Below are 12,513 nucleotides of genomic sequence, written 5' to 3' on the forward strand. Positions count from 1 at the left end.
TTCTTTATAAATCTGACCAGAGCGCAATACTGAAACCCCCAATATTCCAGTTCAAGAAGGCCAACTGCTCCCCAAGAGACCTTTTATGAAGCGATTTATTTCATTCATTGCCATTTTTGCTTGGAAACTGAAGCTTCATTGATTCTTCTAAATGACATTAAACAAACACGTGATAATTAGAATAGCACCAAGCTAAGCTTAATTATGGTAAGTTTGTGTTCAAATGTTAACTCTTGTTTGTTTTGTGACGATTAGTTGACCAGGATGTGGTCCAAGAAGACAATGTCACCTTTGTAGAGCAGACTTTAGATTCAGCTGGTAAGTGTTAGATTTAATCACTGCTGGCTGTGTTAGGAACACTTGCACGCTGGTTAATCCACTTTGAAAACAACAGGACAGTTTCGAATTTATTCATACTTGGCTCCCTCAAGCCTGAGGTTATGTTCACACTATCAGCTGTCCGGTATGGTATGAACAGCAACGGTACAGACTGGAAGTCGTTCACACACGTCGAACATCATGCCGGTCGTGTTGGCCGAGAGGATTTGGTAAACTAAATCCCAGTCCTCACTCCCCAATATTTACCTCCATCTTAGTGGATTCCAGTCCTCGCTCCTACTTATTCACCTCTATGGTACAAATACAAGTTTAAACTGCACCAAAGTGTTGCACAGAACCTCTCCGATATGTGACTCTCCACTTTAGAGATCGGCGCGGCGCAGCTTCGCCCCGATACAGAAATCGCGCCAAAATCATCGTTCTTATGTGTGAACAGAAGTCCTATATCCGGTATAGCCTGCGTAGCAAGCGTTTCCTCGCGAGGTTCGTGCAGAAAGCTGGGACAAGAGCAAAAAAAAATGAATGACGGGGGAGGGGGAGGGGAAAGAAGAAACCTCTTCTCCCCTCCCCCTCCTCCTTCAACCTTTTTTTTTTTTGCTTCTGCTCTAACTTTCGCGCAATAACTCGATTGGAAACGCTTGCTACGCAGGCTATATCCGGTATGGTTTTCGTGCCGGCGCAAGAGCTATTCCGTTCGGTTTAGTGTGAACAGGAGAGCTTAAGGGGAATAAAACAAAAAAAAATCGCATTGAGCTTCAGGGATTAATAATTCGTTTCTCTTGCTTTATTGCACTCAGCCAAGGAGCCAAGTATGAATTTTTTTGATAATTTGAAACTGACCTACCGTATTTATTCGAATAAGCGCCCAACTTCGAATTACCGCCCACCTCGAATAAGCGCCCACTCTCAAGGGCCAAAAATTTAATAAGCGCCCAGGGCGGTTAATCGAATAAATACGTTAAGACGATATCTTCTTTTAAAGTTGTTGGTGTACATTTTACCAAGCAAATCAGCGTGACGTTTTGCTCATATCTTCATTTGTTACATTTTAGCGCCTCCAGCGCCAGAGCCTGAGCCTGAACCAGAAATGGCTGAATATCAAGGTATTCATTAGTCGTTGTGCTATAGACCTCCCCTTACACACACACTTTGCATACACAGACCTTGACATAAGTATCAATGAACCCTAATACTGAAGGCGGTCGTTGAACGTACAGACACAAGTGGCCTAAGTCAAAATTCAGCAAAATATTTAGTAGAACCAAGTGAAAGTACTACCCAAGAGGTTTTATTTAAATAGTCACACCATAGGATTTCGTTCACTCTTAGAATAAAAGGGTTAAAATATTTCTAAATTAGTCCCTTTTAGAGTAGCTCACACGTCCGCAAAGGTGGATGGAAAGTGCCAAAATGTTTTTATCGTTTTTCGCGCGCTTTTGGTGCCTCCTCCCTCCTCCCCCCTCCCCCCCCGTTCATCTTCCCAGAGAGCCTTCAGTAAATCAAAAGAGGTTTCTGCTGAAGAGAGAGCGCAAAAATGAAATATTTACAAACACACTGCCGTATTCCTATTTATTTCATCGTAATCAACCTTGCACTGCGTCGGACCCGCTTTTTTCAAACTCACCTCGCTTGGTATTAGAGTATGACATATAATTCTCTACTGAAACGATCTTTTCTTTTCTTCGGCTTAACACTTTGAAAGTCATTTTCTTTGCCGAGTTTAAAGTTTAGAGCTCGGTTTTGGAGAGAACACCTATAGCAAGATCTAGTGCCTGTATATCAAAATGTCCTGTCCATTGTTAGTGTCTTTTAGACTGGGAGAAGTACTGGATCCATACACCAAGCTGTATATGGTGATACATGGCGACAAAGGCGATACTGACAAGATTTATCTCGCGCCAAAAGGAGGAAAGCTGGAACCTGGGAAGATGTATACTGTTACTGTACAGACTACTGATGTAGGAAATGTAAGTATTTGACCCAGGCAACCCAGGTCAGGGCTGTCATTAGTAGCCAGCTACTGCAGTAAAATCAGCCGGCTACTCCAATGTTGAAAATGATTCAAACATAAATATAGGAGGATTTGTCGGATAAATGAGCGGCCACTTTCCTTGAGAGAAAGCCTTAATGGCAGCCCTGCTCAGGTTGTATATGATAATTGTCACCGAGTATAGTATTATCCACCGCCCGATTAGCTCAGCTGGGAGAACGCCGGTCGGCCGAGCGGGAGGACGCCGGTTCAAACCCCGGCCGGACCAACAACTGGGGTCTTTAAATAACTGGTAAGATCATGCTGGATTGTGTGTTAGGATTATAATGGCATTGGGTGGTGAGGTTAAGCCATTGGCCTTATTTCCTTCACTCTTCTTTCATTGGTATAATCGAAGGGGACGTAAAAGAACCCACACTACTCTTCGAAAAGAGTAGAGGAAGTTTCCCCTGTGGTGTGGTCCACCTTGCACACGTCATTCATATCATCGGCTGAGTTTCTTACAGTGAGCTCATAAATGGACTGATAGCGGCTTCCAGTGGCGCTTTTGTATGGTGACGTCCGAGCTTAATGTTAACATGTAAACATCATATTGTCAAGAGGACACATCTGTTGGCTTCTTATCCACGAGATTTCATTTATTCACTCAGCTTTCAGGTCACGGGAGTTTCCCCCTCCGTTTGTCGGAAAATTTGTTTAAGCGGGCGCGGTAATGTGAAGTAAAATTACGTCACGTCGTTTACGAAGTTTGATTGGTCAGTTATCTTTTCTTCTCGTTCCAAATATGGTACTTTCCAAAATGGATAATCACGAGCATTAGACAAAGCAACCATATGAGAGTTACACGTTTCAACCCCTTATGAAAAATATGTCAACTCAACTAAGTGTCAACTCTATTCCATTTATTTTTACAGATTCGTAATATCAGCCTGGGACAGGACGGACTGTCTCCCAACCACGGAGTGTTCGTGGAGGAAGTAGAAGTCACAGCCCCCAGAGGATCCCCGGTGGTGTTCCCCTGTCGATGCTGGCTTGCAGAAGATGAAGATGATGGCCAAACTACACGTGTGTTGGTTCCAGGGGAATCACTAACCTCACGATATGACAGTAAGAGTTTATTCTACTTAACTGGTGTTGTGATCTAGTTTGTTATCAAAGAGGAATTTTGCGCTGGCATCAACTATTAGAGACTTTTAGATTATAAGATGAGAACGAGATTTTCTCAATACTAAGTGGTGCGCGCGCGTGAACCAGCGTCATTTTGGCGGGAAAACGCGATAGTCAACGTCATTCTACTGCGAGTTTTAGCAATGTCTTAGTGACGGGAGCAAGTTCTCAAAATGTTAGCAGTTTTATCATTTTGCGATCGGTAGAGGGAATAACCTCCTTCAATAAAATAACCGTGCTAACTTTCTTCGTGAAAAAAGTACAATGAAAATAGTTGAAGTTAAATCTCATCCTCTATTGACTCACTTCAGGGGCCCTGGCATAACCCGGGCACAGCGAGCAGCCCCCTTGTGCCCACGCAACGACGTTTTCACAGAGCAGTTAATTTTTAGAGCGATTTTTTTGCGAATTTTGACCATCAAGTAAGTTTTACAAATGACCCAGTGAAAAAAGGACACTAGAAGATAGTAATTCTGATATTTTGATAGCATTCACTTCCATTTTTTATGGAAAAATACGACAAAATGATGCTTAAAATAAACTGATCTGTGAAAGCGCCGTTGCTCACTTAGCCTCCGGATCCCACTTAAACGTTCTTAGGGCTTCGTTACGCGTTTCTTGGGGAGGATTGCGTGACGAGCCAAAAGAATATCTGCGTGGGAGGCTATTGATCACTTAGAGTCACTCAAAGAAATAGTTTATATGAATGAAATTATCCTCGACTGTAAGCCTTTTTAAATGGTTACGCGTGAGACTGGACTGACTACATGCACCATGGGACTGTTTTGGGGGGCTCCAGCTTCTTTTTTAGGGGTCTTGCAAGGTTGTGTAGGAATTTGGGTTCAAATTCGTTCCCCTAGTAGTCCCATAGTTCAATTCGAGACAAGCAGTACAATGTGTAGGTAAAGTTCGCTTATTTGATAACACGCTATGTCAAAGTCATCGTAACATTTACAGTTGCAAACGGTTTGTGAACGCGTTGAAAATGGTGTTTTTAAATTAAATTGGCAATCAACTCAGTGGAGAAATTTACATGTGGACAGATGCAATATATATAACCTCTTTGTGAATTGGTCATTTTGGTTAGCTTTTATCAGACTTTCTCTATTTGTGCATATTACAAACGCTTCCATATATCAATTGGCTGATGCAAGCAGTTGATTTCTTGGTTTTATTTGCGCCTATGCTCCGGACACTTTCAGCATTGCAAGAGAGACATATTAATGTTTCTTCTTGTCTAAATCGCAGTTGGGTTTCGTCTTGGAGAAGTGTTGGACCCCAATACCAAGCTTTACATGATGCTTTACGGTGATAAAGGAGAGTCAGGCAGGATTTATCTGTTACCAGATGGATCAAAGTTTGAACCTGATAAGTTCTACAAAGTTTCTGTAAACATCAAGGACATTGGAAATGTAAGTCGTGTACTTTCAATGCTGTCCCAGCCTGTTCTGGGCTGTCAGGAGTTAAGGATGCAGCGAAACAAAGTTAACCGAGAATAAGATGCGAGTGTTTTTGGAAAAGGGAGGGTTTAATGTCATGGGCCTCGAATAAGCCGATGTGAACTCACGCTGTTTTGGAAATAAGATAGCATATGTAATATTATGACTCATTGAAAATGTTTCTTCGTTCCTTATTCGCCGAAATCCCCCGGCTTATTGCTCATAGCTAGCCTATGTTTGCTGATATCAGTACGATTGACGTCAAGACGTACGGCGGGGCGGGCCCAGCTGTTATGGCAGTGTAGAGCTGGAGAAAATGGCGGAAGATTGCAGACCTTAAGACGAACTGGCGAACTACTGGTTAAACATAGCAAAAATAGACTGAAATACCACTTGTCGGATGACAACTGCTATATGAAGAATACCTTCCAGAATTTAATACAACACCCTTCCAGAACAGCACAATTCTTCATATCATACTCAGCTTCCTCTAATAATTACTTTAACAGGTACAAAAGGTTCATATTGGACATGATAGCAAAGGACGCAACAAAGGCGTTTTTGTTGAAGAAATCGAAGTGACTGCTCCTGACGCTCCCAAAGTTATATTCCCTTGCCGCTGCTGGCTCGCAGAAAACGAAGATGATGGCAAAACCTCTCGGGTCATCGTGCCTGGAGAGTCGCTTACTCACCCTTACGACAGTGAGTGCATGTGTAATTTTTAAGTTTTTTTTTCCATCTTTTTTTTTAAAATTTTGGCTCATCTTTTCTGAGCATGAAATTCTCCAAGGGATAAGAAATATTTTTACTTGTTTTGGTTTTTTGCTATTTTCCCATTGGTTTGTGTTGTTTTTTTTATTTGCTTGTTTTCTAAATTTCCTCCTGTTCCTTGAAACCCGATGTGGGTTTTTTCGTTGTTGTTTTGGCTTGCTGGCTCAGGGAGCTTTAATTTCGACATTTACTGGGTATGCTAGAAGATAACATTCTGTGATGTTCTCTAAACCAGTGGCAGGTCAGTCTTTCTCAGGCGTACAGATTAGAATGACTGTGATGTCAAACAAAAAAGTGACAGTGAAAAGAAGCAAACATACTTTTAAGTAATACCTTCTTAGATGAAGCCGCATCTGAAATGGTCTATATCTCTGGGGCTCCCAAATCTTTAACTATCCAAAGGCGTTGTTGCTTGGGAATTTCTTTAAAGTGGAATCTTTTGTTGTGCTTGTTCAACAGTCGCGTTCCGTCTTGGGGAGGTACACGACCCGTGGGCTAAGTTGTACATGATTCTTTATGGTAAGAAAGGCGAATCTGGAAAAATACACCTCGCTCCATCTGACGGTAAAAAGTTTGAACCTGGAAGACTGTATACTGTGTCCGCAAATATCAAGGACATCGGACCGGTAGGTTGTTAGTATTTTTCATTCATGTAGTTTTTAAATCTTTGACTCTCGAAAGTGAGAAAGGTCGAATTCAAAAATGAATGGTCGATATGCCATAGGATTTGGTCCGCAGACTCGATGGTCACTCAATAGACTTTGTTCGTCCGCCTGTCATAAAGTTAGAACTGCGTCACATTTCGGCATAATTGAACCCTTCTCAAGTGTGAAAGGTTTCATAAACGAGCGGTTTTTTTTTCTTCAGCCAAGCGTATTGAACGGTCTCACGAAGAACTTTCACGTAGATCCTAGGATTCTGGATTATTTTGGCCGGAAGATTTTCAGTATGCAAACAGATTCAAAGACACTGATTATACAGTAAATTTTCCACCATCTACCAATTATTTATCCTTTAAAACACTTAGTGTGTAGTGTCAGAGGGTAGGTGCTGTGAAGGTAGCGACAGAGGAGGGCAGCAATCTCCTTGGCAGCAAGGAGATCTCCATGGCAACCGAGCCGCAGCCCAATCAGGCCCGTCCTATCAATACAACACCGACAAACTAGTGTGGAATGAATACTTACTCAAAAAGTGGGAGGGAGGCATGGACACAAAGCAAGGAATTGAGCGGGAACCCATGGCGATGCCCCTGCAAACCTACCTCGCGCTCCCCGCATCAGATTGCTGAGACTGCCTCATTGACTTGGCTTTAACCTTCCCTAAATTACTTTTAAAAGTGTCAAAATACTTTTTCAACGAAGTGGCTTAACGCCGCGTTTTCCCCGCGTTATATGAAAACAATCTATCTATTATCAAAAGAAAAGACGTAACGCCTCGTTGACTGTTGAGAATTTTGTCGCTTGTTTCAGGTGGAGAAAATCAGCATTGGAAATGACAGCCGAGGACCCGGTCATGGTGTTTTTGTAGAAGAAATCGAGGTAGCAGCTCCGAGTGAGGAAGCTGTTGTTTTTCCTTGCCGTTGCTGGTTGGCTGAAGATGAAGGCGATGGCAAATCTGCACGTGTTTTGCAGCCTGGGGAGACTGTTAGTCCTCCTTATGACAGTGAGTAAATCTTCGTCTTCGTCTTTTAGGCCAAAGATCTGGTTCCCTCTCGTGGTTCTACATTTGTTTACATGATACCACCTCAAAATGTCATGCCGGTGCGAGTCAGCCCGGCGTGAGTTCACCCCGGTTGTTGTACCGGGGCGAGAATTTCACTCCGGTACGAAGTCTCCCAACGGTATCATGTAAAGGCGAAACGACCACACGTTTCGGTGTGAAATCGGTCTGCTAGTAGACTGGAACGGGTAGCGCATGCGTAATGTTTGCGATTGTGAATCTTACGTGTATTTTATCAACATGAAGTGTACCTTCAAATAACGAGATATGAAATGACTCAGTCATAATGTAAACGCGATACGAAATAAAAAAGTCATCCCGGTATGAAACTCGCGCCGGTGCGAGTTTTCTCATGTAAACACCCCCTAAGTCTCTCTTCTCAGCAAGCCTGATAGCCTGCGATGGTGTACTTCGAGTCCATTCACAGATGTCGGTTACCCAACATCTCCGTGGTCTACCCCGCTCTCTGTTTCTAGGAGCTCGTCCATGCATGATGGTGTTAGGGTGAAAAGCTTCAGATATTGCCTTGTGACTAGAGAAAGTTGTTAGAAACCTGCTTTAACCAATTATTCCGGTTTGGAATTCCAAAAAATCCATTTAGCTAATAGAACAGTATTTTTCAGGTTTTCCATAATTTCCGAAGAATGTCGAAAATGTGGTGAGGCAAACCCAAATTCTCGAAGTATGCTTCCCGCAAATTTCCGTTCTATTCGATTTTGTTAACTTGAACTTCCAGAATTTCCGGTTTCGAAACTCCTTTAGATTTTGTCTTTTTGGGGAAAATATCCCTGGAAATTTCAGTCACATTGGCTCTTTGCTCGTCAAGTGCGTATTAGAAGATAGTTTTGAGGGCAGAGGAAAAGTGGAGTATCGCCCGCGGAAAATCCTCTCGGAGCCAACAAGAGAACATACAGCTAACTCAACTCACGTATGGCGTCCACGCCGGGATTTGAACGCGGGCCACATTGTTGAGGTGCGAGTGCTGTCACTAGTGCGCCACCCTTGCTCCACTCCTGCTCCACCCCCACCCCACCCCCTTCCACTTTCTTCTACTCTATTGAATATTCAAAAGGGATCCACTCAAGCCTAAACATTTCCCCCATATGTGAATTAACGAGTTGCGATTCTCATAAACCACTAACCTGCCCTCACTTTTCGGACTGTCTATCAAACCGCTCTCTTCTTAGACACCAAATACGACTAAAGGTTCTTGTTTTTTTAGTTCTGTTTCGTCTAGGAGAGGTGTTGGACCCGCAGGCTAAGCTGTATATGATACTGTACGGTGACAGGGGCGAATCTGGCAAAATATACCTCACTCCTTCAGATGGCACTACATTTGAGCCTGGAAAACAGTACAGGGTGTCCGTCAACATCAAAGACATTGGAAAGGTACGGTTATAGGTTTTATGTCGAACAAGGGTCTCAAATGTGAGAAACTCCTAGGGGGACTACTGAACAAGCCGTCAAAAAAGTTTTTTTCTGTCGTTTCCGTAAATATATCAGAATGGAACACAAAAAGAAGGTTTCTTACTCTTATAACCAGAGCTTAGTGCGCTTCTACGGTAAACTGGACCTTAACCGACTCTTTATTTTCTAATCCCTCATGATACATTCTGTTCTCCCCCCTAATTTTGCATAAACTATTGTTTTTAAATGCTCCTGGGAGAACCGTATTTTCCCAAGACCACAACTTTGTTTTCAACTTATACAAGATATTGCTTTATGCCCGTAATTAGCTTAAGCTAGTCGCGAAAATTGGAAAGCAATACCTTGCTCAAATTTCGGCGGGTGGGGTGCAATCAGGGTGTTTTATTGGGATTCGAAAATAATCCATTATCTTGCGATAGTAACCGCCGTGTTTCACAGATATGGCAGAAATTGTTTCCCTTTTTTACTCTGAAGATGACTAGCGCACTTGTTGTCGAGACATCAGCCATTGTAAACAAGGACTACACGTTCTGGTCGTCGATCGTATTCCTCTTACTTATGACATGACTCCTGGGTTCAAACAACAGATTGTAATACTCCCTTAGTGCAAACAAGAAAGTATTCTTTTGGTTCAAACCATTCACTGTGTTACGTTCATATTACTTTTTCCGCAGATCAACAAAGTCTATCTAGGAAACGACAGTCAAGGGCGTGGCCGTGGAATATTTGTGGAAGAAATTGAGGTACATTGTGCAGACGAGGATCCGGTGATTTTTCCGTGCCGCTGCTGGCTAGCTGAAGATGAAGGAGACGGCAAAACAGCTAGAATTCTGGTGCCTGGTGAAACGATTCAGCCACAATTAGATAGTAAGCCAAACCTTTGAGATACTTCAGTTCTCTATTACGTTCAAGTCACGTTTATGGTATTATAGTCTCAGTCGAATATACTGGGGAAAGAAACTCCATTGTAAACCGCGTTTTAGCACGTTTGTTAAGTGGGCTGTGTCGCAAGGTAAAACGTTTTTTTTCGTCATATGAATTGAATTCCAAAAATAATGGTCCAGTTTTGTTATTTAAGACCTTTTTACATTTAGTCATTGAAACTCACTGTGGCATTTGATGGCAAAGATGGACATGGATTGAAACAGTGCAGAATTTCAGCACATTCCACGTTAATTTGCTGCTTGAAAGAAAACTCCAGTTTTTTGGCCGAAAATTGCACTTTGAAGAGAATCCATTCTCTGATCTGAAGTTGCTGTTTGGACGTAATTATTTATTGTGCGTATAGACGCTGTGTAGTATCTAAATGTAATGGAAGCAGCTTGTGTTACAACAGTTCGTAATTGTTATTATGTTCAGGCACATTGTACAACATGACGTTTGAAACAGAGGATGTACCCTTCGCTGGCACCGATGCCACTGTTTATGTACAGCTGTTTGGAGAAAAGGGACAAACTGAAAAGATCGAGTTTAGAAGCGAAAACAAACTAGAGGCGCCCAAGTTTAAAAGAGGAAGAATTGACAAATTTGCGGTGGAAACTGCGGACGTAGGACAGGTAAGTTAATGATGAGATTCTTAATTGTTAAGTGTTAACACACTTCTGTTAGCCTGCGAGCAAGCTCTCCATTTGGGGGAGTCGCGAGAGGTCACGCGAGAGTAGCACGCTCCTCTCTGTTTCTCCGCTGGCTCGCGCATTCTCTCGCGGCTCGCTTCGCTTACCACGTAAAATGTAGAGCTTGCTCGCAGGCTAGACCTTGCATGAATTTTTCTTTTCATAAGATTTTCCCTTGCACGAATATTTTTCTTTCACTAATGGTCCGTCGCTAAAGTTTTAACGTTCTCATATGTTAGCTGAAGAAGATCCGTGTTGGACACGATAACACTGGCCGCAATCCAGAATGGTACTTGAAGAAGCTGAGTATCGAAGTTCCCTCAAGGGATGAAATTTATGTTTTTGAGTACAATAACTGGATAGCTGGCGAAAGAGTTGACTTGGATCCAGGTAAACATCTTTAAAACTATTCATTACCATCACCCTACAATCCCTGATCCATCACACTAGAAACGAGAGGGAAACTGGGGCGAGTTAACTTTCGCAAAGTGTTCTGGGACAGTAACTAGGAACAGGTAAAAGAAATGGCCAATAGGTGATCAGCGTGTCCCTAGTAGCGATCCCAGAAACAATTGCGGCACACATTTCGGCTCCAGTTCCCCTTCTAAAGTGGCGAATGCCTTTGTTTTTTCGTTGGGGTAGTGAAACTATTGTAGCTTACAGTCGAGCCTTGAATCTAACCTACTTCCTTGCAATTTTTTTTAGAATACGAAAATGGTGTTTTTAGCGGGCCTCACTTGGTTATTAGTCTCGTGAATCAGGACTCCAATCACTCGTTTTCCTGACTGTTTACAAGTAGTTCTAACACGATAAAGACTTTTTCGTAACATTTGTGGTTTTTTCTTATCTTTCTGTTGCTTATACCCTTGACCCTTAATGCTTTTTGGGAAAGAAAAAAACCTCCGTTATAGTGCCTCTATTATTATTGATGTATTTATATATATATTTTTTTTTATCAGAAAAAAAACTGACTATTTTCCAATTCCCCATAATACACTCTGTTTGCCCCCCAAATTTTGCATAAACCATTGTTTTTAAATGCTCTTGGGAAAATGCAATACTCCCAGGAGCATTTAAAAACAATGGTTTATGCAAAATTTGGGGGGCAAACAGAGTGTATTATGGGGAATTTTGAAAATAGAGAATTGGATGTAAGATTTGTAGATTTCGTATTTTTCCTTGTTTTTGTCAGTTTAGCAGGCGGTAAGCTACGACGTAGGTGATAAAATGCTGATAGTTTTATTTTGTTTATATTTGTAGTCGATGAAGCGCTTCGAACAGAATTGTACACAAGTAAGTTTGTGTTTCATTTCATTTTCAGTTTTCTTGTTCATATTGTCAAAGTACAGCTGTATAGTTGTAATAGTTGGTTAACTCTGCTCCAAACAAAAACTTGTGTAATTGCTGTTTTGCCACTTAAACGGCGGTTTGTAAGGATGATGTGTGCTTTCATTTCCTCCTTAGGCGAGGCACTACTTTTTGCTTGTTACCACTTTTCGCGAGATCGTAAACAAGCATAAGGCGATAGTATAATTATACTGTAGTTATTACCAAGGTGGTAAACACTGCGCGAGGAGGGTTTTTTTTTTTTTTTTAAGAAAAAGAACCGATGAAAACCGATCGTTGATCACGTGTGTTACGGACCCGACTAGCCTGCGTAGCTGGCGGGAAAAGCGAAACCCTCGGCTTCGACGCTCGCTTCATGTGTCGGCTCCGCCGCCATAAAATACCCCAGGCACAAGGATCCCGCCAGCAACGAAGGCTATTAACTGACTAACGTGCAGCCACTAAACTGAAAACAAAACAAACCGTTCGTTATTTTGTAGTTCATCTCAAACTGGGTGAAGTCGCAGATCCTTACGCTCCAGTTTGGATCCAGCTTGTTGGCGAGAAGGGAGAAAGTGGACAGATTCAGATCAAGCCCGGGTATGGACCCAAGGACAAATTCGAGGACGGTCGAATGTACAAAGTGGTAGCCAGGGTCAACGATATCGGAAGGGTAGGTACTGTGGGGGAAGGGGAGGAGAGGGCGAAGGGGGTATTTCCA

At 42.3% G+C, this 12,513-nt stretch overlaps 1 protein-coding gene across 1 annotated transcript in view; it reads left to right on the top strand.

Annotated features, from left to right (window-relative positions):
- LOC140928761 (lipoxygenase homology domain-containing protein 1-like) overlaps positions 1–12,513 on the top strand; it is a 54,364-nt gene that overhangs the window by 11,319 nt on the left and 30,532 nt on the right. The window contains exons 12-25 of the mRNA XM_073378545.1: positions 256–318; positions 1,392–1,442; positions 2,143–2,306; positions 3,244–3,436; positions 4,745–4,908; positions 5,445–5,637; positions 6,166–6,332; positions 7,176–7,368; positions 8,648–8,814; positions 9,528–9,720; positions 10,213–10,409; positions 10,706–10,856; positions 11,727–11,759; positions 12,293–12,465. Of these exons, the coding sequence (XP_073234646.1) occupies positions 256–318; positions 1,392–1,442; positions 2,143–2,306; positions 3,244–3,436; positions 4,745–4,908; positions 5,445–5,637; positions 6,166–6,332; positions 7,176–7,368; positions 8,648–8,814; positions 9,528–9,720; positions 10,213–10,409; positions 10,706–10,856; positions 11,727–11,759; positions 12,293–12,465 (2,102 nt within the window). The remainder of the gene's footprint in view (positions 1–255; positions 319–1,391; positions 1,443–2,142; positions 2,307–3,243; positions 3,437–4,744; positions 4,909–5,444; positions 5,638–6,165; positions 6,333–7,175; positions 7,369–8,647; positions 8,815–9,527; positions 9,721–10,212; positions 10,410–10,705; positions 10,857–11,726; positions 11,760–12,292; positions 12,466–12,513) is intronic.

This window comes from Porites lutea, chromosome 2 (assembly GCF_958299795.1).
Source record: "Porites lutea chromosome 2, jaPorLute2.1, whole genome shotgun sequence".
NCBI lineage: Eukaryota > Metazoa > Cnidaria > Anthozoa > Scleractinia > Poritidae > Porites > Porites lutea.